Source organism: Talpa occidentalis, unplaced genomic scaffold (genome assembly GCF_014898055.3).
Source record: "Talpa occidentalis isolate TD23 unplaced genomic scaffold, MPIMG_talOcc4v2.1 talOcc4.2, whole genome shotgun sequence".
Lineage (NCBI taxonomy): Eukaryota > Metazoa > Chordata > Mammalia > Eulipotyphla > Talpidae > Talpa > Talpa occidentalis.
Window position 1 is genome coordinate 31,737,446 of NW_023602073.1, and position 24,748 is coordinate 31,762,193.

The window sequence follows — 24,748 nt, forward strand, 5'->3', positions numbered from 1 at the left end:
GCTGTCAGAGACAGGGACCAAGAAGACATGAGGCCTGGTCTCTAAACATCAAAAAGAATAGACACACACACACACACACACACACACACACACACACAAAGCAGCAAATAGGAATCCATAGAAAGTCTAGACCCTGAGCTGAGCCTGAGCTGATGAAGCCACACAAGCACTCCATGCCCAGACATGACAGCACAAGGCCAGGTGGGGTCTGAGTTCCTGTGATCACAGGCCCTGCTGGACAGGTGCTCCCGAAGGACAAGGACAAAGAAGCAGGGACATGACCAGCTGAGGAGTGACCACGTCAAAGCCCATGATGCACTGAGTACCAACTGGACACAGGCCCTGTTCCCTTCAGCTTCTCACAGCCTCTCCTGCCCCCACTGGCACAGAGTCAGCACAGCAAACACGTGATTCTGCAAGGTTTCCCATTTATTTCTTTTCTTTTTTTTTTAAAGATTTATTTATTTATGCATACAAGAACTGGGGTAAGGCCAGAGGTGTGGGGTGGTGAAAGGAATCATCAGAGACATAGTGGGGAACAGAACGGGCAGATTGACCAAAGTACACTGCTGAGGGGAGCAGTGGGAGAGTCAGGAGAGGTCTGCTGCACCATGTGGGTTGCTCCCTGGTTGGCTGGGAATCAAACTCGTGCTGCATTGGCTTTAGATACCTTCATAGGTTGCGTTTTAACCCTTGCACCACCAGGGAGGCCCTCCCATTTATTTTATTTCAAAATTTAGGAATCATTTTTATTAGCCCCCCAACCCATCAGGCAAGCTTACACAAAGTAATTTCAGAACTCAATTATTATTTTCAAGAGGGAAGTAGTTACTATTCTTGAGGAAAACACAAAAACAGGGGTAGACACAGACTAAGCTGACTCTGCTGGAGCAGGAAAGTCATCAGGGAGAGACACAGGTCAGTGTGGGGAGGGGCCGGTGGACAGGGCTGGGCCAGTCTCCCCACCTCCTCATATTATCTCATAAGAACAGAGACACATTCCGATGCCTTTTGCAGCAAAGGAAACCAGAGGATCTTGAAATTACAAGTGGGGGTGAGAAGAAATCCTGCATCACTCAGCCCCCACAAGGCAGCTGGTTCACACTGAGAAGGAAAAGGATCACAAAAGAATTCAAGAAACACGTATAAGTGTCAGCATTCTCCATAGTCCACCGCATCCTCAGAATGTCCCCCTCACAGCTTCTCCATAACCTGGTCCCACCCTCTCTGTCCCAGTGTTGGGAGCCTGCTACCCTAGGGAGCGGGAGTATTTGAAGAGCACCTGTTTACTCGTAGGGAGTTCCAGGACGTTAGAAGTGTTGCAAACAGAACATCCCAGAACTGACTCCTATTCTCTGAGGACGTGCTGGCGGGTGTGCATGTTCCCAGCTAACCAGGAAAGCTTGTTCCAACAGTAACTGTTTCACCTGTGTAAGCACAAACACAATTGCATGCTATTTTCTTGTTCCTTTGTTCATATCTTCAATAAAAGCTTGGGCTGGGTGAGAGAAAGGCAGAGCTGCTCTCAATGGCTCTCCCCAGCCTCCCCTGCTGCAAATTCATTTAGACTCTGAGTCTTCAGTTATGGCAGAGAACTTCATGGGCTGTCCTGTCTGCAGCACCCCAGCCACTCCCACCGCAGGCCTCCAGGGTCTCACCTTTAGAGGCTGTGAGAGACACATCAGAACCCTGGGAACTGTCGCTGCCTGGGGGGAAACAAAACAGAACCTGGTCAGAGCCACAGAGAGATGAGACCACAGGAGGGACTAAGGTGGGTGACTCCCCCGATGGACTCGATCTACACTGTCCCCGGAGGCTCAGGGGCCAAACCTCTGATCCACACTTACCTGCAGCCTGAGTGTAGCTTCCTCCTTGTCTACCTGTGGGACGAAACATCATGTGAGACCAGGGAGGAGTCAGGCTATGAAGACCTAAAGGAATCCCCTAGTCTTGGACCACAGGGAAGTTTCCAGAACTGTGACTGGACACTTAGGAAATATGAAGAGAGGAGATGAGAGGGCACTGGACCAACTGCCTCCTGGGTCTGCCCTCAGCAGGGACCTTCCCCTCTGCCATTTGCTGGAATCAGGGCCCCATCACCAGTATTACCCAGGTAAATTAATTTTGAAAAAAGCTTTACAAAAGAGGGTTAGCAATCTGCTCCACACTGGGCAACACAAGTGTGTGGGTGGTACTTCCCATGACCAGGTAGGGCAAGTACTACCTGTGGCCTGAAAGCTCCCAATGGACAAGATCCCCCACTCCCTTCCCTACCTGAGCACTTCTTCCTCCACATCACAGCTGCAGCCACCGCAGCTCCAGTGAGCACAGCTCCAAGGAGAACCAGGCCAGCAATGATGCCCACAGTGGGGTGGGTGGAGCCAGTAGGGACAGTGGGCGGAGGAGGGGGCACTGAAAGGGAAGGGAAGGTGAGACCCTGAGCCCCAAGCCCTGATATGATGTTCTGAAGGTCCCAGAAGGGCTCCTAATGCCCCTGAGAAGCTCTGTGCCCACATTTCCTCCTTACCCCAAGTCAGGACTCCGGGCTCCAGCAGCCCCTCATGCTGCACATGGCACGTGTATCTCTGCTCCTCTCCAGAAGGCACCACCACAGCCATCCACTTCTGGAAGGTTCCATCCCCCCCAGGCCTGGTCTCCACTAGCTCTGTGTCCTGGGTCAGGTTCTCCCCATCTCGCTGCCAGGTCAGGGTGATGTCCGCAGGGTAGAAGTCCAGGGCCCAGCACCTCAGGCTGACCTCCTGGTCAGAGGTGAGGTGGTGGGTCACATGTATCTTTGGGGCCTCTGAGGAGAAGGGTGAGAACTTTCACACCCTGGGTTTTTCTCAGGGACCCTGAAATAGCCTCCTGTGACCATCTTCAGAATGGACAGGTCAGTGGGTTTAGTAGAGGAAGCAAAAAAATCTAGGAACCAGCCGGGTCTGAGGAGTCTGGGATAATCTCTTATTCCTTAGAAAGTTCTAGAATTAGGGCAACAGCTCTGGATAGGAGGACACCGTTCTCTACGGAGGAGAGCACAGACTTTTGCTCCTGACCTGGGGACTCAGAAAAGGAGGAGTCAGATCAGAAAAATGTCCTCAGACCAATAACAAGACCCTGAGGGAAAAACTGATGGTTCCCAAGAGGGCTGCCGGGTCAAAAGGATCCCGTGAAGGGTGATTCCAGGGCTGGTCTCCCCTCAGGCTCAGGAGACACTGGATTCCTTAACTGTTCTGAGGAAAAGTGGGGTCCTCTGGGGAGTCAGGAAACCCCGGGGGCTCCTCCTCCCTGACCAGAGAGGGGGCGCTGCTGTGACCCTGACTCCACCCTCCCCGCGGTGCCGGCCTGAGGGGGGTGGGAGACCTCGCGGCCCCTCTTACCTGAGCGCTGCAGCGTCTCCTTCCCGATCTCCAGGTATCTGCGTAGCCACTGCACGCACCTGCCCTCCAGGTAGTTCCTCCGGCGCTCCGCCTCCCCGGTCGCCTCCAACTTGCGCCGGGAGATCTGAGCGGCCGTGTCCGCCGCGGTCCAGGAGCGCAGGTCCCGGTTCAGGGCCAGGTAATCGGCGCCATCGTAGGCGAACTGACTGTACCCGCGGAGGAGGCGCCCTTCGGGCCCCACGTCGCAGCCGTACATCCCCTGGAGGGTGTGAGAGCCTGTCCCCGCCCGCGTCACCTCGCGGTCTCCCCGCCCCCCCCCCCCCGCCCGCGCCCCCCGCCGGGAATAAACCAAAACTGACGCGGGAACCCCGCGGGGAACATCCCGGGGCTCGTCCCGGGTCGAGAGCCTGGCGGGTCCCCCTGCCTCGGGGGACGCTCGGGCCGGGATCTGGGGTCCCCGCCCGCCCGCGGGGGTGGGGTCGTGAGCGCCCCGGGCCCGCCCCGCTCACCGGCCGCGCTCTGGTTGTAGTAGCCGCGCAGGTTGTTCAGGCTGACTCGGAACGTCTGTGCGTGGCCCTTCGCTCTCCGCGTCTCCTCCTCCCAGTACCCCGGGCCCTCCAGTTCCATCCAGGGCGCCCGCGCCTCCATCCTCGGCCCCGCCGCGGCGCTGTCGAACCGCACGAACTGCGTGTCGTCCACGGAGCCCACCGCGATGAAGCGGGGCTCCCCGGGGTCGGGCCGGGACATCGCGGTGAAGAAATACCTCAGGGAGTGGGAGCCTGGGGGCGGGAGGGAGACCCGGGCTGAGCCTCCTCCCGGTGGGTCCCGGGGAGTTGGGGCGGGAGGGGAGGGGGCGAGGGGGCTCCTGAGATTGAAATGGGGCAGTGGAGGAGAAGGCTGGAGACTCAGAGGGGCAAGAGGAGGCAGGAGGTTGGGAGGGACAGAAAGAGGTCAGGGCAAAGTGGGGTCAAGGGAGACAACAGGGTCAGCAGTGGAGGAGAAGCACTTTTCCTGGGGTCCTGCCCCACCCCCAACCCCACCCCTCCTGCAGCCTGGGTTCCTCTGGTTCCCCCTCCTCAGCAGCCCTTTCCCTCCTGAGCCCGCACTCACCTGCCCAGGTCTCTGTCAGGGCCAGGGCCCCTGAGAGCAGCAGTAGAAGGGTTGGGGGGCTCATGATGGGTGCTCTTGGGTCTGGGGAGACTGAGTCCAGACTGGTCAGAGCTGTTAGGCTGATTGCCTTCTCGGAAAACCCTCCAGGCAAGGGTGACAGAGAATGTGCTTAGATCAGGAGTTGTTAGAGAAATGATACAATGTGGAGGAGGGGAATCTCCCCAACAGTAATCTTTGTGGTATAGTTGGAGTCTGAGCGTGTAATGCCTGTACTTTCCTCCCTTCTAGTCAGGAGAGCTTTTGCTATTTGGGGGTTTTTGTGGTTCTGTTAGGGGGAAAGGATGTCCTGAGCAAACTCCACAAGGCTTTGTGGATGCCACCCCCACGCCAAGACACTGGGAACTACAAATTCCATGATCCCCAAGGGGAAGTTGCGAGGACCTAAGAGTAGAGTTCAGCAGCCCTTTTCTCTGTAAATAAAAACCAGCCATGTTAGTGGGTTCTGGGGCACTTGGCTTGTGCTCTTGGTCAGGCAGGTTTGGTCTCGGTGGGTCAGTTGGGATTCCAGGTCAGCGGAATGGGAAGGACACATTTAATAATTTATCTCCTTTTCTCCCTCAGTTGTACGTCTCCTCATTTCCGTTTCCCTTGTAAATAAACCTTTGTAAACCTTTTGTGTGCACCTGTAGTGTAAGTCCCCTTTAAGTGGGGGTGAGGACCCACAGTCAGGCAATCTGTTTTATATTGGGGTTGCCCTGTAACAGTTTGGCGCCCAGCGTGTTTTCCAAGTTACACCGGTGGTTGACAAGCCCAAAGTAAGTCCTTGCGTTGGTCACCTTAAGCGCACTAGTCTGCAGGACACTGTTGAAAGTCTTTGTCCCAGGTCTTGAACAGTTTTTTTTTTTTTTCCTTGCATACGCTCTGTCTGGTCTTTCACTCATGGGCTTAAGGAATCTCATCCCTAGCTTAAATTCATTCAGTTTTATTCTGTCTTGATCTTAGGTAGTCTTTTTCCATTAAACATCACTACCGGTTTTATAAATGTAAATAATTTAGTGAAACCGGGGCTGTGGCACATGATTTGGTTTTTATATACTTATGTGGATGGCTTGCAAGCCATCCCTGCTTTGAAATCTGTGCTTCTGGCTGTTTTTCTGATATTGTGTTGTGAGCACTCTTGGCTACATTATTGCTTCTCTGAGAGCTAGATGCTCCACTCCACCTATTGAGACCATGCAGCAACAAATTCAGACTCTCAGAGTAGTTGTGCAGAGTATGAGGGAGGTTCTGAAAAGTGTGCAGGACCAGACACAGGCTGCCCTCCAAAAATTGGATGTGGGGAGGCTCAGCTAATGGCTCAGAGAAGAAATAAACCTTCCCATTCCCATGAGGACTGCAAGAGGGCAGAATTAGAAGAGGAGGAATATCATTTGTTGCATTCCTTAAACAAACCAGACAGAATCCTCCTCAGTGTAGTGATGTTCCTCCTGTACAGACTCCTGAGGCTTCACAGCCCCCACTGCCCTCCAGGGAAGAAACAAAAATGGCGGCTCCTCCCCACCCTAGAGGTGCTCACTTTTGCATGAAGTGTCACCCCGACGCAGGACAGTTTCCTCTCCCACAGATGCCCATGGGTGGCTTGAATGAACATGGGCAACCTGCTGGGTACTTTTGGTCGCAGCATCTCTTCAGCACCACAGACCTCCTAAATTGGAGGACCTCTGTCCCCTCACACCGGCAGGCTCCTAAGAGGGTGGTGAACTTGTTTGTCTCTGTCTTCCTCTCCCACCGCCCTAATTGGGCAGATATGGAGTCCATGCTTTAAACTTTGCTGACTCTGGATGAGCAGAGAATGGTATTCAGGAAAGCCAGGGAGGAGGCTGACCATCTCCACCAACAGGACAGAGAATCCCCAGAGCCAGAGATGGTTGTCCCAGTGGTAGATCCCGAATGGGACCCCAACAATGGAGGAATGGCAATGTTAGAGCTCTATAAAAAATGTTTACTGGCAGGACTGCAGCAGGGAATACCCAAACAAAAATGTTTTAACAAAATATTACAACTTGAACAAGGAGCTAACGAGGATCCATCGGAGTTCTTTGAGAGAATTATTCAGACGTACACCAACCACATGGATATTAACCCAGATGCCCCACAAAATGCTCATCTAATCACTATGGTATTCATCACACATTGTGCCACAGACATAAGGAAAAAGTTAGCAAAGGTGGACGGCGTCACAAAGATGAGTCCGTCCCAGGTACTGAACTTAGCATTTCGGGTTTGCAACAATAGAGTGGACAGGAGACCGAAACCTGTGACTATTTTCATACAAAGAGAGCACAGGACAGGGTTTCAGGGAAACAGTCAGGGACTGAGACATGAACCCAGGAGAAGTGAACCCCTAGGAAAAAACCAGCATGCTTACTGCAGGGAAGAGGGACATTGGAAGTACAATTGTCCCAGATTCCAGGTAAATGGGAGAGAAAATAATGACAGAAGGCAGGAAAGAAGGCCAAAGACACCATGACATGATGACTCACACACGGGTTACTGGATGGAATATAGATGGAATACAAGGGACCCAGAACCAAGGAGAGAGGAAAGGAGACAAATGATAGCCCAGAGTAGAGGCTCAGATGAGGATAGGAAGGAATACGGACAGAGTAGAAGGAATCAAGAGCCAAGTACAGAGGAAGGGAGACAAATGATAGTTCATAGAGATGGTTCAGATGAACAATAGGGGGCCCAGGAGCTCTACTAGATCTAAACACAACCCAGAGGAAATGACCCAGAGACAAAATCCCACTGGTCTTGTGATCCCATCGAGGACTTGAGATATTTATTTAAGAAAAAGACAAAAACGTCAATGTTACTGACTCTTTTCCAGTTATTATTGCAGGATACCCAAGTATTCACTTTTATGAAGAAACCCTGAGATGAGTAACTTGCTCTAACCAATCTTTCCTTTCAAAGTCTAAGAGATGTGAAATAACGTCTAGAATCATGCATACGCTGGCAGTATTGTTTTTACACAGAAAGGCTTTTGATCTTGATTTTGGTATTTCATTTAAACTTCATTTTTGCCTATGAGTGAAACTGCAGTTGTATGAGATATTCCACGCGTGATAAATGGTAACTGAAGAGCTCTTTGTGTCTATATGTTGTATGTCTGTATGTCCTTTCCTTGTGTTCTTGTCTTGGCTTCTAGAGGTTGACAAATTGGTATACATGGTGCCTATAAACATTGAAAAAAATATTAAAGGTTATGGTTTGATTGTCAACATTGTACGACTGAACTAAGCCGGTACCTTCATAGAGATGGAATATTGTTGTTGCTGCTGTTTTCTGGTATTTATGGCAAGCTTCCCAGAAATCTAAATTCAAGTAAAAATTTGGTAGCCTGTCATTTAGATGATAGAAGGAAATTTTGTGGAAACTCAGTAGAACTACTGAGACACTCCACAAAGTGTCTCCCTTTCCTCTTGGGAAAGGCATTAGATGAATTTGCCCTATTTGGCTTACCCAGTAAAATAAAACTAGAAGGGAAGCATTGTCACTTGGGAAAAGGGTAGCACTTTGACATGTACAGAAATGTTCACATTGGTTTTCTAAAACATGTATAAAACCTCTCAGTACCTGGTAAGTATGTAAATTGTCAATGGTGATTGTAGCCTTGTAATATTGTATACTTCAATGGTTTGCTATCTACAGAAATTGTTTCTGTAAAAAAAATACACTTGGCCTAATAGATTCCTATTGATGGAACTTTTGATGGGTTAAAAATTTTTTTCCTACAAAGGACTGAATAGACTGTTGGAGATACACCTGATTTTTACTAAGTTTTGACATAATACTGGTAATTTTGTTGCATTTTTTTCTGATTCAACAAAATTTTCTTGTTGTGACTCTCCAGGACCTGCAGCAATATTGATTTTTTTTTTTCAGCAGAGCTAACTTGTGTTTGCATTTCCTTTCCCCTTGATACCAACACAGCATGAAAATAGTGGTAGTAATTTTTACTACTTATGTCAGTGTCTATTTTTCCATAACTTCCATAGGGATTTTGTCTGCTTAAAACAAACAAACAAAAAAATGGACATCAATGTCATTGTGTGGCTGTGAATGGAATCTTCCAGAAAGGTGAAACAGAGCTGAACCAAGAAGAAGAGAACCTGCTGCTTTGTCCGTAAGGCTCCAGAGATCTCCAAAGAAGGTGAGGAAGCTGCCTCCATTGGCAGGACTGGACAACCTGGAAAAAGAAAAAAAGCCATGGTACCCTCGAGAAGAGGAAAGCCCAGGTGGAGTCTGATGAGATCAACTATGTTCCTGAAGCCTACATGGACCGGATGTCAAGAGTTCGCTCTGATCTTGTATGGAGTATTCCAACAAAGCCAGCTAAAATTGTTGTTTAGTTATTCTGCCCTATGATTTTATGCAAAAATAGGTAAAATGGTTTAAAAGTAGATTTAGTTTGTAAAGTTTTGCTATGCTGTTGAAACAATTTGGGATCAAGGTTGAGAGAACTTGTTTTTACATAAGATGAATCAATTTTAATATTTTTTTCCTGTGATTTGATATCTTTGCTGTCTTGTTTTAGCTAATGCCTCCAGATATTTTTTTTTTTCTTTTGGCTTGGATACTGGGCTATTTTCCAGTAATGGAAAACTGTCATACTGGACATTCATGGACAATGCTGCTGACTAATTGTTGCTTCTCTTACAAACATTGTAACCCTAAAAAAAGACTGTCTCCTAAGACTACACCCTGAGATCTGTGCCACCATAGATATGGTGGAATAAAAATTAAAAGGGGGGATTGTAACAGGGTGGTCCCCAAGAAAGGGGGAGGTCCCAGGTTCCCTGCCCCACCCAAAGGAGGGTGGAGCTGAGCAGGGAGAGAAGAAGCTGCAGAGGAGACTGAGGAAGGAAGGAAGCAGGATGGAGCCAGAAGGAGACCTAGAGGAGGCACATGGAGCCAAGAGATACGTGAAGAAACTGCGCTTGCCTTTTGGTCGTGGACTGGGTGATAAAGATGCTAAGGAGTGAGAAAGGGGCTGGGACTTCCAGGAAGAGGAGGTTACTTATTTGGAAAGGAAAGGGTGACTCATATAAAAAAAAAAAAAAAAAAAAAAAGAAAAGCACAACATGTTCTGCGATTACGTTTTTCATGACATATGGTGAGTTTCTCAGAAAATTGTTTCTGGCAATAACCCGAATTTTGGGTAAGAGCACCAGTTTTCATACTAGGTAGTTACAGAAGTGGTAAACTGAACCCCTGATGAAGTTCAGATGGAAATAATTCACATGCCAAAGTGGCCTGTCTGGGGGACACCTTTCTGAGCATCTTGGGGAGACCTGTCCTTCAGAGCATAATAAATGAGGGGAAGAGCAGATGAGTGTGAGGATGGCGCCAGGACCAGGAGGCAGATTAGGCTACAGGTCTCCACAATGTGGTTGGGTCCTGGGGCAGGACGTGGAGGGGGGCTGAGGGAAGAGGGGGCAGGCTGTTCTGTGGCACCAGAGCACATGTGTCAGGGGAAGGAGAGACTCTGTGGGGAGAGATAATATCTGTTTTCCTTATGCTTAATTTGTTTTATATATATATATATATGCTTATATATATACATATATTTTACATCTCTTGATACTTTTGACAATAGTGTGAGGGCTCCTGCTTCTCTGCTTTCATGATAAACACGTTCCTTCCTCCCAGCACGGGGCTCAGGTGGGGTTTACACGTGTGTTTGTCACCTTTACTCAGTGTTCATCTCTCATGACAGTGCAAGCTCTACGTCTCCAGGGTCCTCTCTCTGCTCCCCATTGTATCTGCAGGGGAGGCAGCTTGGGGAGGCAGGAGCCAGCCAGGGAGAGGGATTCTGGGAAGTGAAGGGGAGGCAAAGGCAGAGAACACTTGGGAGATGCTCCCTGGTTTCCTGAGAAAAGCATTTCTCAAAGTGTGGTCTGTGGAGCCCTTGACGTCACCCAGAACCTTTCATGGATCCATGAGGTCAAACTTTTCAAAACATCACTTAGACACCATTTGTCTTTTCACTATTTAGGCATTTGCTGAGGTAAAATTTAGTAAGAGTGGAGCTTATAGTACCACTGCAGACATAGTGATTCTTCACCAGCACTTACCTGCAGAAACAAAAATTGAAGCCAGTTTCACTGGAAAAAGTCCTTAAAAAGCATTAAAAGTTATCTTCATTATTGCGTCATCCTCAACTCCACATTTCTTGAAGATTTATTTATTTATACAAGAACTGGGGTACAATCAGAGACACAGGAGGATGAGAGAATTCACCAGAGACAGAGCAGGGAGCAGATCAGGCAACGGACTGAAGACACTGCTGAGGGAGGCAGCGGGCAAGGCAGGAGAGGTCTGCCGCGCCATGTGGGTTTCTCCCTGGCCGGCCGGGAATGGAACCTGTGCTGCAGAGCCTGCGGAGGGACTCAAAGCGCATTGTTCAATGAGCTGCACCACTGGGAGGCCCCTCAACTCCACATTTTAAAAGATCTGGTGTGCTGACCTGGAAGAACACACATCACTTCTGCAGCATTTCCAAGCACTGTGTCCCGTGGAAAATATTTGTATGACACGAATTAGACTCTTGTTTGTGGGCAATATCAATCTTACCTGAAGGGATGAATGATAAAGACTAAGGTTATTTAAATGTGGTTAATTTGCAGACATTTTCCTCAAAATTAATGTCTGTTTCTTGAAGAAAATCAACAATTGACAAATGACAGTAATTGTGCCTGATAAAATTAAGCTCTCAGAGAAAAGTAGAATTATGAAAAATAAGTGCATCACTACTTGACAATGTACAGTATCAATTTTTCTTTTGTGATTTGTGATTAAAAATAACTTTTTCATAATTTTTTCCACTGTAATTAATGCTAAAGATCTATGTAACTTAGTGAAACAATGTATCACCTTAAAAAAATCACACAGTACCAAAATTTCCAACCAATATGCAAGAGAGGCCTATGGAAATGTAACAGAATAGGAAATATTCCATGATATTATTTCAGGGTTCACTTTGCAAATAGCCTTTGAGAAACTACCCCCTGTACAGTTTTAATTCTGTATCAAAGTGGAATATTCACAATTATCTAAAAACACTACTGCTTTCTTCATTCCTCCAGGCTGCTGCCTCTCCCAGCCCAAATCCACTCCTCCCGAAGGTGGGGAAGGGAATTTGGAGCCTCCCCTGTCTGTGGATGTCACACTGTCACAGCATCATGTCTCCCTCTCACAGGCTCTGTGGGGTGGGGCAGCCTTGATGACCCCACACTCACCCCATTCTCTCTCCCCATTTCCTGGGGGTGTCCAGGGAAGACAATCAGCATCATCCTGCTCCAGTTACACAGTCTCCAAGGACCCTCCTGGACTCCTTCTCCCCAGGCCCCTGGATGGGGTGTGATGCCCCTCCCCCTCCTGCTGCTGCTCTGGGGGCCCCTGGCCCTGATGGAGACCCGGGCCGGTGAGTGTGTGTCCAGCTGGACACTGTTGCCCCAGGAGGGAGGAGCAAGGAGCCCACTGCGGGTGCAGGACCCCAGGAACGGCTCATCTCCTCCCCAACCTCTGTACCCCTTCAGGCCCCTTGTGTTCTGGCCCCTTCTGTCCCTCCCGCCTCCCCTGAGTGCTCTGGTCTCCCTGAGTCTGGACTTTCTTAACCCACCGGTCCTTTTCACTCTCACGGCCCCGCCCCTGTCTCCCCTCCAGGCCTATCTCCCTGGGACCTGGATCCGCGCTGAGAGGAGGGTCAGCCCGGGTGTCTCCCTCCCTCCCCTAGGGTCCCACTCCCTGAGGCTTTTCCACACCGTGATGTCCCGGCCTGGCCTCGGGGAGCCCCGCTACATCGCCGTGGGCTACGTGGATGACACGCAGTTCGGGCGGTTCGACAGCGACTCTCCGGGCCAGAGTGCGGAGCCGCGGGCGCCCTGGGCGGGGCAGGTGGGGCAGGAGGCCCTGGACGAGGAGACTCAGAACCAAAGGGACAACGCGCAGTGGTTCAAAGCGCTTCTGGGGGACCTGCGCGGCCGCTACAACCAGAGCGAGGATGGTGAGCTTCGCGGAGCGGTGCCAGGGTCAGGTCACCCCCCATTCCCACCATAAGGCCGGGGTGTCCCGAGTCTCAGGGTCCACTGAACCCTCGAGGCGGGTGGATCTGCCAGGACCCTCCACCGGGAAGAGCAGGCGGGAATTTCCTGCCAACACTTTCATGTTCAGTTTAGGTTTATTGGTGGGGGGCGGGGGACGTGATTGGGGGGTGACTTCCAGGCTAACTGCTGGGCAGGGCTCAGGGTCTCACACCCTGCAGAGGATGTGTGGCTGTGAAGTGGGGCCCCACGGGAACCTCCTCGGCGGGTGTGACCAGTTCGCCTACAACGGCGCGGATTCCATCTCCCTGAGCGAGGACCTGCGCTCCTGGACCCCGCGGACTCGGGGGCTCAGATCACCCAGCGCGCGTGGGAGGCGGCGGGCAGGGCCGAGCGCGTCAGGCACAGTGTGCAGAGCAGGTGCTTCCCGCGGCTCCGCAGACTCCTGGAGACGGGGAAGGAGGTGCTGCAGCGCGCAGGTAAGAGGGGCCACGAGGCCTCGGACCTCCCCTCTCCTGGCCCCCACAGGGAAATGGAATCATGGGCAGAACAGCAGCTGCTTTCTGGGCAGAGAGGGAGAGTCCCCCTGGGTGTCATGTTCTGTGCTAGAGAGAGACTCGCCCAGAAGACACCACTTTTCTGGACAGTCAAGGAATCCAGTCTCTCCTGAGGGAGGGGAGGCCATCCTGAAATAACTTACTGGATCCTTTGACCCGGCAGCCATCCTGGGAACCATGGGTTTCTCTTTCAAGGGCTTGTTTTTGGTCTGAGAACATTTTTGGATCTGACTCCTGCCTTTCTGTGTCATTCACCCTCCACCCAGGTCAGGAGAAAAGTCTGTGTTCTCCTTAGAGACCCACATCCTCCTACCCTGGGCTCTCACCTGATTATCCCAGATTCCCCAGATGAGGCTGATTTCTGGGTTTTGCGCTTCCTCCCTCCAAACCCATTGTCATGTCCATTCTGAGGATGGTCAGTGAGGCTGCTTCAGTGTCCAGGAAGGAAAAAGTGCAAATTTTTTGACCCTTCTCCTCAGATCCCCTAAAGACAAACATGACCCTCCACCTCACCTCTGGCTGTGATGTCACCCTGAGGTGCTGGGCCCTGGGCATCTACCCTGCGGACATCACCCTGACCTGGCAGCGAGATGGGGAGGACCTGACCCAGGACACAGAGCTGGTAGAGACCAGACCTGGGAGATGGAACCTTCCAGAAGTGGGCGGTTGTGGTGGTGCCTCCTGGATTGGAGCAGAGATACAAGTGCCATGTGCAGCATGAGGGGCTTCTGGAGTCCCGAGTCCCGAGATGGGGTCAGGAGGGGGACCCGGGCACAGAGGCTCTGCTCAGGGGAACCAGGAGCTCTCTTGAGACCTTCAGAGGGTCAGGATGAGGCCTGGGGCTCAGGGGCTCACCTTCCCTTCCTTTCCAGTGCCCCCTCCTCAGTCCTCCATCCCCACCGTAGGCATCATTGCTGGCCTGGTTCTCTTGGAGCTGTGCTCACTGGAGCTGTGGTGGCTGCATCTGTGATGTGGAGGAAGTGGCCAGGTTGGGAAGAGAGTGGGGGATCTTGTCCTCTGGGGGATTTCATGTCCTAGGGAGAACTTGCCCTGCCTGGTTAGGAGGAAGTACCATCCACACATGTGTTGCCCAGTCTGGAACAGATTGCTAACACTCAGGTTTTTGTAAAGCACTCTTGGTAAAAATGAATCACCAATTATTCACCTTATAAATGTGGTTTCCCAGCAATGTCATAGGGGAAGGACCCCACTTTAGAAAAACTCCAATTCCCTTTCATATCCATTCTTCATATATCTCAGTGCTGACCTGGGTCTTCAGTCAAAGTTCTAGAAGCTTCCTTGTGACCTAGACTTGGGGATTCCTTTAGGACTCCATAGGCTGACTCCTCCCTTGTCTCACATGATGTTTCTTCCCACAGGGGAACTAGGAGGAAGCAACACTCAAGCTGCAGGTAAGTGTGGATCAGGGGTTTGATCCCTGAGCCCCTGAGGACAGAGTGGAGGGAACTCTAGGGAGAGTCACCCTCATCAGTTCCTACGATGGTCTCATCTCTGGACTTTGACCAGGTTCTATTTTGTGCTTTGTCAGCACCAACAATACCCAGGACTCTGGAATGTATCTCATCCCCTGGGACACACCAGGGGATGGGGCCAGGTTATGGGGAGCTGTGAGTGGGACATTCTGATGATGCAGAGAATGTTATCATATTGCCATCTTTTGAGAATGTTATCACTTATTGTAATTCACTTGAATCTTCACTATTATTTTCTGTCGTAGAATGAGAGCTCTACCTTGTGTGGGACTAAATGTTCTCTCACCCCCATTTTGTAACTTCGGGATACTCTGCTTTATTTAATTTTATTTGTTTTCTAGCTGTCAGTGATTGATATAAAGTTGTTTTTTTTTAAAGATTTATTTTTATTTATTTATACAAGCACTGGGTTCAGTCAGAAGCGCAGGAGGGTGAGAGAATTCACCAGAGCCAGAGCGGTGAGCAGAGCAGGCAGACGGAAGTACACTGCTGAGGGGAACAGCGGGCTGCAGGAGAGGTCTGTGTGCCATGTGGGACCCTCCCTCTGGTGGCCGGGGAGCAGCCAGGGATCGAACTAGCGCTGTAGAGGCTGCAGGCAGCTTCGCAACCCAGCGCTCAACCGCTGCGCCACCGGGGAGGCCCGATATAAAGTTGTTTTTATTAAATCTATTTGTTTTCTTACATTGTTGTTTATTTTTGTATAATATTTGATTTCTCTCTCAGGTATAGTCATTAAGTAACAGGATGGTGTCCAGGAAAAGGGGAAGTTCCAGGTTCCCTGCCCCAGCAAAGGAGGGTGGAGCTAAAGAGAAGGAAAAAAAAGCAGGAGAGGAGACGTAGAAGGAAGGAAGCAAGATAGAGCCAGAAGGAGACCTGGAGGAGGCACATGGAGCAGAGAGACACATGAAGAAACTGAGCTTGTCTTTTGGTCGTGGACGGGGTGACACAGATGTGGGTGAGACCCGTGGGGAGGTGACAATGGCAGCTTTTATCTTGATTTTGATTTTGCTTTTTTCCTTCCGGGCTTGTCTGGTTGTTTCTGATCCTTTTCTGTGGGTCCCCACTTGAAGATGCTTTAGACTTGGAGCAGGCTTTGGGGCCTTGCTCTGGGCCAATCCTGCTTGTGTGGACTTTTACCCATTAGGGGATGTATGACTCTGGGTGCTTGATTTAGAAACTATATTCTTTGTCCTTTCTGTATTGTTTACTAATTATATTAAAGTTCCTTTCCATTAAAGTTATATGTTTTGAGTTCATGCAGCAACCTGTTTAGAGGATGGCAGAACCTATTTGGAGCAAGCAGGTTTAGGGGTTCTAAGGTGCCCCTCTAACTGCCCTGTAACACTTATAGTTCTCTTACCACCATAGAACCCATGATCTATCACTGTAGTCCCTTGTGCTCTTCCCTCCCCTGTTTGGAACCATCTCTCTCCCTTACCTCTGCTGTATGCCTCAGATCTATGATCAGGTTGCAAGTTTTGTCTTTTCTCTGACCTTCTGTTTAGTTTCCATATGTCTCACATATAAGGGAAACCATCTGATATTTATTTTTTTTCCTTCTGATGTATCAAGCTTAGTATAACCCCTTCCTATCCCATCCATATTTCCAAAATGGCATATGTTCATGTTTTTGATCATTGAGTAGTATTCCACTGTATATATGTACCACATCTTGATCTGTTCATGATCCCCTGATTTAAAACACAACGATAAACCGCTTCATGTCTGTGAGAATGGCCTGTATCAGAAAGACCAGATATTAATAAGTGCTGGTGAGGACATGGAGAATAGGAAGAGTCCTACAATGTATTTGGGAACATAGAATAGGAACAGTCCTACAATGCATTTGGGAATGTAGACTGGTTCGGTTTTGATGGAAACAGTATTAAGTTTTCCGCAAATAACCTAAGCTCTCCTGACTAAAAAGAAAGAGAAAGGAGATATCACATTCCCAGACTTCAAACTATACTACAAAGCCATAATAATTGAAGCCATATGGTACTGGAATAAAAACAGATACATAGAACAATGGCATTGAATAGAAAACCCAGAAATAAACCCACATATTTATGGACAACTAATTTTTGACAAAGGAGCAAAATATATGCAATGGAACAAGGACAGTTTGTTCAATAAATGTTGCTGGGAAAACTGGACTGCTTTATGAAAAAAATGAAGCTAGAATACTGCCTCACACCATGCACAAAAACCAACTCAAAATGGATAAAAGAATTCAACATAAGACCTGAAACCATAAAAGAAAATATAGGCAAAACACCACATGACATACTTCTCAGTAACATCTTTATTATTTATTTATTTATTTTAGGGATTTATTTATTTGTTTATACAAGCACTGGGTACAGTCAGAAGTGCGGGAGGGCAAGAAGATTCACCAGAGCGAGAGCAGAGAACAGAACAGGCAGACTAATGAAGAAATATACTGCTGAGGGGAGCAGCGGGTGCGGCAGGAGAGGTCTGTCACGCCATGTGGGACCCTCGCCTGACGGCCAGGGATTGAACCAGTGCTGCAGAGGCTGCAGGCAGCTTCGCAGCCCAGCGCTCAACGCTGCACCACTGGGGAGGTCCATCAGGAACATCTTTAAAGACACATCCCACAAAGCAAAGAAAGTGAAGGAAAAGGTAAACAGCTGGGATTACATCAAACAAAAAAGCTTTTGTACAGCAAAAGAGACAATAACCACAACAAAGAGACACCCTTCTGATTGGGAGAAAATTTTTGCACACAATGCAACTGATAAGGGACTGATCACACTAACCCTTGAGCTCCCCAGGCTGTACCTGTTACTGACCAGGGATGCAGACCAGCCGAGGCTTCCTGGCCCAGCAGCACTGGGTACAGTCAGAAGCGCGGGAGGGTGAGAGAACTAACCAGAGCCAGAGCAGGGAGCAGAGCAGGCAGAAGGACCGAAGTACACTGCTGAGGGGAGCAGTGGGCAGCAGGAGAGGTCTGTGCGCCATGTGGGACCCTCCTCCGGTGGCCAGGGAGCAGCCTGGGATTGAACCAGCCCTGCAGAGGCTGCGGGCAGCTTCAAAACCCAGCACTCAACCGCTGCGCCACTGGGGAGGCCCTATCTCCTCAAATCTTAAAGACATTTATTAATGGTTCATCTCATCACACAGACTATCACCTTTTCTCAAGTACAACTGTGGAGAATATTATACATTGCGGGGTAAAATTGGAGTCATTCAAAAATCTTTCCTCCTTCTAAGGGAAGGAGCCAAAGTTATGTGAAGAAGGTGACAGAAAAAAGCACAGCAGCCAGGAGGAAACTGTGAAAAATGAGAAATTATTCAGTGGAGAGTTTATGAAGTCTGAGCACATTATTGCCCAGTTATTAAATATTTTTAACGCGGGAAAATAATCTACATCCAGCCAGAAGACGAAGCAATGGAAGCATTTGAGACCTCGCATTGAGAGCCCTGCTGAGGGATGGTCATGGTGAGAGACCAAGAGAAACCAACCTCAGGTGTAAATACCAGGGGTTGAACTAAAAGGTGACTGTCTCTTTCTAACTAGTGAATCTGTAACTTATAAAGTCTCATCAAAAATTTTTAAAAAGGTGGAGAGAAAATAAATGAGTGAGGGGACCAGGTTATATCTTTTTGCCTTAATCCACCACAATCACTAAGAAAAACTCATTTTGCTGAATAGCACCAAGGCTCAGCACCATGACAAGGAACAGGAATATAGTGACAGGTGGAGCCTGGTTTCAGGAGTGAGTTCCATCTTCCGTGCTGGCCCGGGATGACCACTTGTAGTATTTTGTTCACGGGGGATCCCCAATGTGACCACAGGTCTAATAGAATCTAGTGTGACTATGTGGATGAACTTTTCATATTTCATATGTCCCCCTATTCTCTGGGAACATTGCAAATGCTACATTTTACTGATAAATAAACTGAAATTTAAAATAATATTGATACTACCATGATTTATCAGATGTGGGATTATTTAGTTTAACATGTCAATGTTTATTTTTAAAATATTGTATTTTGTGATAAGTGCAAAATTATGTGAATGTAAATACATGTAGAAAGGGAAATGTGATGCCCAAGTAATATATTTCACCATTGTTTTTTAAATGAACCGAGGCACTGCAGTTTTGACATGTTTCGAAGCTATAAATCTATAACTTTCAATGAAGGGAAATGATGGCCAAGTATTTAGCCTGTCACTGAAGATTCGCTTTGACATTGTAGCTGTAGCGGCAGGATGGCAGGGCAGGATCTCTAGGATTCGAGCAGACGGGGTAAAGGAGGAGTCCTGGAGCCCTGGGTGGCTTTTTCAGGGTTTTATTGAGTTTTTCCAGGTACATAACTGGCAGGGGTGCTGGGGGGGGGGCGGGCAGGAGGCTGGTAGGCCGGTGAGTCTTCACTCGTCCCTGGGCTTTCTGAGGATCTCTTGTGGCCTTGGCTTCTCTGCTCCTTTCGCTCTCACTCTGGCAGTTCCGTTCTCTTTTACTCTGCTCTTCCGCCGGTGTCCCTGTGATGCTGCCCTCAGTCTCTCAGCCCAGGTGTACCCACCTACGCATGCCCACACCCTGCTCCAGGTGCCCGCCATCAGGCATGAATTCAGGAACATGGGGATCCATCATCAATCCTAATGGCGGGAGGGCAGAAAAGCCTGATACTTTTACTTACCCTGCAGCAGTCTTCCCCACACTTATCCCCTACCTCTTATGCCAAAAATATTTAATAAATACATTCATATGTTTTAACATAAATATGTTGGAAAAACATGGTTTGCAAAGGCAAACTATTAGCTATTTATGTGAAACCAATAAAAGTTGATTATGACTATTAAAAACATACACACACACAAACTAACCCTTGGAGTCTGCATGTAGAGCAGGGGCTGGCAGAGGGGCAGTGGGAAGGGAGACCACAAGGGGGAAGGGATCACAGTGGATTATGCTGGAGGACTGTGGTGCTTAGGTGTGGGGTTGCTGCAGTGACAACACCTGAGGAGTGACCCTGCCCTTCTAAAGTATAAGCAGTGATGCAACCAGTGCTCCCTCAATAAGAGATCCTCTGGTTTCTCTTGCTGCAAAGGGCGTTGTAGGGTAAGGGAAAATGTCAGGCTTTTCTGCCCTCCCGCCATCAGGATAGATGATGGATCCTTGCGGTCCTGAATGCATGCCTGATGGGCACTTGGAGTAGGGTGTGGGCATAGGTAGATGGGATTCACCTGGGCTGAGACTGGGCTTTTAAGGGTGGCGTCACGGGGACGCCAGCAGAAGCAGAGAAAGAAGCCGAAAGAGAAGCCGAGAGAGAAGCAGAGCCATAGAAAGAAGCAGAGAACGCCAGAGAGCCCAGATAGAGTGAGGATTTGCTGGGGGCTGGGAGGACTGCCAGCCTCCCAGCCCCCCAGCACCCCTGCCTGCCATGTACCCACTGAACCTCAATAAAAGACCTGCAAAAAACCACTGAGGACTCTGACTTCTCCTTTACCTGGTCTGCATGGGATCAGAAAACCTGCACTGTGTCCAGTCCTGCCCCTACAGGCGTCCTCATGTGTCTGTTCCTATTAGCATAACGTGAGGAGGTGGGGAGACCAGCCCAGCCCTGCCCACCAGGCCCCTCCCCACACTGACCTGTGTCTCTCCCTGGTGACTTTCCTGCTCCAGCAGAGGCAGGGCTGACTCCACCCCTGCCTGGTCTTTGTGTTTTCCTGAGGAATAATGTCTACTTGCCCATTGAAAATAATCAGATATGAAATGATTTTTCTTAGCTTGCCATATGGGATTGATGGGTTAATTAGAAAGATGCCTAAAATTTGAGAATAAATAAGTAGGCACCATGAGGACCAGCCAGAACTGCAGGTTTGCTGTGCTGAGTCTGTGCAGGTGGGGGCGGGAGAGGCTGTGAGGAGGCGAGGGGGACGGGGCCTGTGTCCAGTCGGTGCTCAGTGCGTCGTGGGCTTTGCCGTGGTCACTCCTCTGGGGTCATCTCTCTGCTCCTTTGACTTGTCCTTCAGGAGCACCTGTCCCAGCAGGGCCTGTGATCACAGGGACTCAGACCCCACCTGGGCCTTCCTGTCTCCAGGATGTGGATGGAGGCTGCTTTTGGCTGAGCCAATTTGGGCTGGGCCCTCCGGCCTCAGTCTGTTTATATTTTGTTTCTTTGGGTTTTTGGAGCACGCCTGTTCTTTTTCATGTTCAGGGATCAGGCTTAGGCATCCACCATTGTCTCCACAGGCCCAGGACTGCCCCTGCTCACAGGAGTCTGCTGTTAGAGATGAATTTTCAGACGCATCCCGGTGTGGGTAATTGTGGGAAGGTGACCCAGAGAAGGTGTGTGGGGACAAGGAAGATGCTACTCCCTAGCATGGACAGGTGGGCCTCACTAGGACGGTGCCTGTGAGAGAAGACCTGACGGACACTCCATGCCCACAGGGTGTCTGCGGAAGCTCTGTCCAGGCAGGGCAACCTCAGCTCAGACGCCCCAGGATGGGGATGTCCGTGTGTCAGAGGCTGCGGCTGGGGCAGGGGTCACTGAGATGGGGTCTGTGCACCCACATCATGTAGACATTGAGGATGTTGGAAGGGTTTTGCCTTTTCTCTGAGTAAGACGTGGGGTCACACGGCCTCTCTGGACAGAGACCCCCTATGTCAGGGCCCTGTAGGAGCATCCGCCATTAGAACACAGGCGTGTGGGGGAGAGAGCACCTGGAGAGAGACGCGGGGACAACACAGGAGAGGGGTGTATGGAGAAGCCCCCCTTGCTTCTTAGCACTAGGCTCGCCCCAGGGACTTGGGGGACGTAGAAGGAGACACTTGGGAGAGACCCGTGGGGACACCGGCCTTGACCGTGGTGTGTGCTTTCATTTTGCTCCTTGTGTCCCAGACTGGCCTGGCCCCTTTCATTGGCTTCTGTGGGTCCTCACCTGATGGTGCTTGAGACTTGTGGCAAATTTCAGGCTGCAGTGGCCCCACTTTGAAGCAACCCAGTGTGGTTGGGTATTTACCCACGAGGGGACGGGAAACTGGGTGTTTTATTGGGAAACTCTTCTCCTCCCTTCCCTTCCTCTCTGCGCGCGACTCTCCTGTGTCCTTTCACACTCAGAGTGTGTCTGCCTTTGTGCACAGATGACAGAAGCCATTTAGAGTATGTAGGTTTGGGGGTCCTGAGGTGGTCCTCATTCTGCCTGTTAAAGGACTGGGGGTGTTTTCTCTAAGACTCATTTCCCCTTCTTTGTTGCTCTGTCTCCACTGGGTTCCTCTCTGAGGCAGGAATCCCCCACAGAGTAGAGAGGACAAGGATGAGGCCCTCAGTGGGGGCCTGCTGTGTTTGGGGCAGGACCTGTCTTTGGCCCTGGCAGGTCAGGGCTGTGGAACAAGCAGACTAGAGTAGGACAGGGACCTGTGGGGGGACCCTGACACCTTGGGGTCTGTTTCATGTGTCTTGAGGCTTCTCAGGGACACCTGCTCACACTGGGGGGGACAGGACCACAAGCAGGCACTGGCCTGTCCTTCATGAGGGGGCCTGAGTCTGGGGGCCTGAGTCTGGGCCTCTGTCCTGGGGAGTCACTGGGTGTGATGATGGGGAGGGGAGGGCAGTCTGCACCCTGCTCCTATGTGCGGGGAAAGGAGGGGCCTGGTACTCTGAGCAGAGTGGGTTTGGGATGGTGATTCCACGGTGTGGGAAGGGAAGGAAGGATGTTTTTGTCCAATAAACCTCATGGTCTAGCAGCACAGAGACTTTCAAAGCTCTGAGAGGAGCCATGTCTGTCCTTCTTGGTCTCAGGGCCTAAGGGGTCACCAGGAAGGGGTCACCAGCTCCTGCTGGTGGGGGTGTCCCTGGGCCCTGTCTCTCCCCAGCCCTGAGGAGATGGTGCCTGCTCCTGCCCCAGCTCTGTGCTCTGCCTCCTCCCCTCCCTGCTGCCCCTCCTCCAGCTGCCCCCCAGGGGTCCCCAGGTGAGTGTGTTCCTCCCTGTTCCTCTGTCTCCCTTGGGTGGGTAGGGTTGGGAGCTCTTCCTTCAGGAAGGACTGCTATATGGGGGGGGCAGGCTCTAGAAAGATGGGGGTGCTCCCCAAGCACTAGTGTGATGACACATTTAAGAGCAGTCACTGAGCTGGAACAGGAATGGGATGGATGACGATTGCTCCATCAGGGGTTTATGGATTTTAAAGTCAACTGTCTAAAATATGAGAATACCTTTCTCCTCATTTTTGGCTTTTGATTTAGAAAGAAACACTTGTCAGTTATTAATTCATTTCACTCCACTAATATTTATATATTATGTGCTATGTGCTGTGTACAAAACAGAGAGATTCCCCAACTTCAGAGAGCTGCTTTCATGCAGGAGACAGGGAATAACAAAGACAAGAAACCCACCCCACCCCCGCCTGCAGAGGGGCTGAGAGGAGGGACAGGCAGGGAGCAGGTCTGGCAGCAGGGGAGGAAGGGGGGTGTGGGGGCAGCTGTGTCCATCAAGGGGGTCAGTGCAGGGCCTCCCCAGTGGTGCAACGGTTGAGCACTGGGTTGCAAAGCTGCCTGCAGCCTCTGCAGCGCCGGTTCGATCCCCGGCTGCAACCCGGCCACCGGAGGAGGTTCCCACATGGCGCGCAGACCTCTCCTACCGCCCGCTGCTCCCCTCAGCAGTGTACTTCGGTCCTTCTGCCTGCTCTGCTCCCTGCTCTGGCTCTGGTGAATTCTCTCACCCTCCCGCGCTTCTGACTGTACCCAGTGCTTGTATAAAATAAACAAACAAACAAATAAAAAATAAAATAAATAAAAATACATGCCTCTAAAAAAAAATTTAAAAAAAAGGGGGTCAGTGCAGATGGTGGGATGGGAGCAAAGCCCTGGGGAGGGGGTGATGGGGGTGATGGTCCCATGGAGGGAACAGCCTGTGGGGGCTGCCTGGTGCCAGGGGTGCAAGGACAGAGGGGCTGAGGGTCAACTGGAGCAAAGGGAAAGGGAGGGACACAGGAGTGGGTGTTAGAGGTCTGGGAATGGGTTATCCTGTGGGGCTGGGGGTGACTGTGGGCCTGGGGAGCCCCTGCCAGGCTGTGAGCAGACCAGGGCCTGGTTCAGCTCCCAGGTGGCAGAAGAGATTAGTCTGTGTGTCTCCAGGTGAGAGAGGAGAGGCTCGGGCCAAGCTGGGGCAGCACAGGTGAGAAGTGCCTCTTTGGAGGTGCAGGGGACTCCTGAGGACAGCACAGCCTTGTCCTTCCCAGGCCTCCTCAGGCCAAGGGCACTGACTAGGGAGCAGGCTGCAGGAAACTTTTTATTTTTTAATTTTTAAATTGAGGTAACAATTTACACACTGCATGGATGTTAGGTGAGCAGCTTCTCCCCGACAACTGTAAATTTCTCACACTCCCACTGCCAATAGTCTAATCATAATCCTCCACAAAGCTATTCTCTCCTCCCATTTCCCCTCTAGTGACTGCCATTTTGTTCCTTTGGATGGCTGTTTTCCCCTTCATATTCCACAAATGAGTACAATCCTATGGTATCTGTCTTTCTCAATTTGACTTAGCATAATTCCCTCAAATTCTATCCATATTGTTGAAAATGGCAAGATTTAATCGTTTCTAATGTCTGAGTACCATTCCATTGTATGTGTATCATTCTGTTAATCCATTCATCTGTTCTCCAGGACTTGTGTTCTTTCATACATTGGCTATTGTAAATAGTCCTGCAATGAAAATAGGGGCCCTGTCTTGTTTTGAATAAGTGTTTTCATATTCTTCAGGTAGATATTCAGAAGTGGAAATACTGGATCATATTGTAATTCCATTTTATTTTTTTTGCAAACCCACCGTACTGTTTTCCAATAACACCAGTTATTCAATACATTGCACAAGGGTTCTTTAGTACCTATTCCTCACCAAAATTTATTATTTCTTGACTTTTTGATAATAGACATTCTTAGTGGTGTGAGCTAAGATCTCACTCATTGATTTTCAAGTGTTGAACCATCCTTGTGTTGCTGAGATAAACCCCATCAGTCATGATGTGTGATCCTTTTTCATGTGTAATTGAATTTGGTTTGCTAAGGTCTTGTTGAGGATGTTTGTGTGTATGTTCATCAGGGATATTGGTCTGTAGTTTTCTTTTTTTGTGTGATG

General features: G+C 49.8%; 1 protein-coding gene and 2 pseudogenes across 4 annotated transcripts; 1 reads left to right on the plus strand and 2 right to left on the minus strand.

Annotated features, from left to right (window-relative positions):
* Window positions 1-418: 418 nt before the first annotated feature.
* On the minus strand, window positions 419-4,633 carry LOC119251983 (patr class I histocompatibility antigen, A-2 alpha chain-like). Of its 4 annotated transcripts, XR_008553063.1 has the most exons (9): window positions 4,488-4,576; window positions 3,887-4,156; window positions 3,378-3,653; window positions 2,528-2,803; window positions 2,275-2,412; window positions 1,848-1,880; window positions 1,659-1,706; window positions 1,283-1,427; window positions 419-1,104 (listed from the first exon to the last, which is right to left on the minus strand). XR_008553063.1 is itself a non-coding variant. In XM_054698479.1 (8 exons), the coding sequence occupies exons 1-8, from the start codon at window positions 4,549-4,551 to the stop codon at window positions 1,100-1,102; spliced, it is 1,110 nt and encodes a 369-aa protein (XP_054554454.1). In that variant the 5' UTR covers window positions 4,552-4,576; the 3' UTR covers window positions 419-1,099. The 4 variants fall into 4 exon arrangements, 3 of the variants coding, with proteins under 3 accessions (XP_054554454.1, XP_037375145.1, XP_054554455.1); XM_054698479.1 differs by lacking the exon at window positions 1,283-1,427; XM_037519248.2 differs by having other exon boundaries at window positions 419-1,427.
* Window positions 4,634-11,656: 7,023 nt separating this feature from the next.
* Window positions 11,657-14,190, plus strand: LOC119251161 (patr class I histocompatibility antigen, A-126 alpha chain-like; annotated as a pseudogene).
* Window positions 14,191-18,841: 4,651 nt separating this feature from the next.
* LOC119251166 (class I histocompatibility antigen, Gogo-OKO alpha chain-like) overlaps window positions 18,842-24,748 on the minus strand; it is a 194,944-nt pseudogene continuing 189,037 nt past the window's right edge.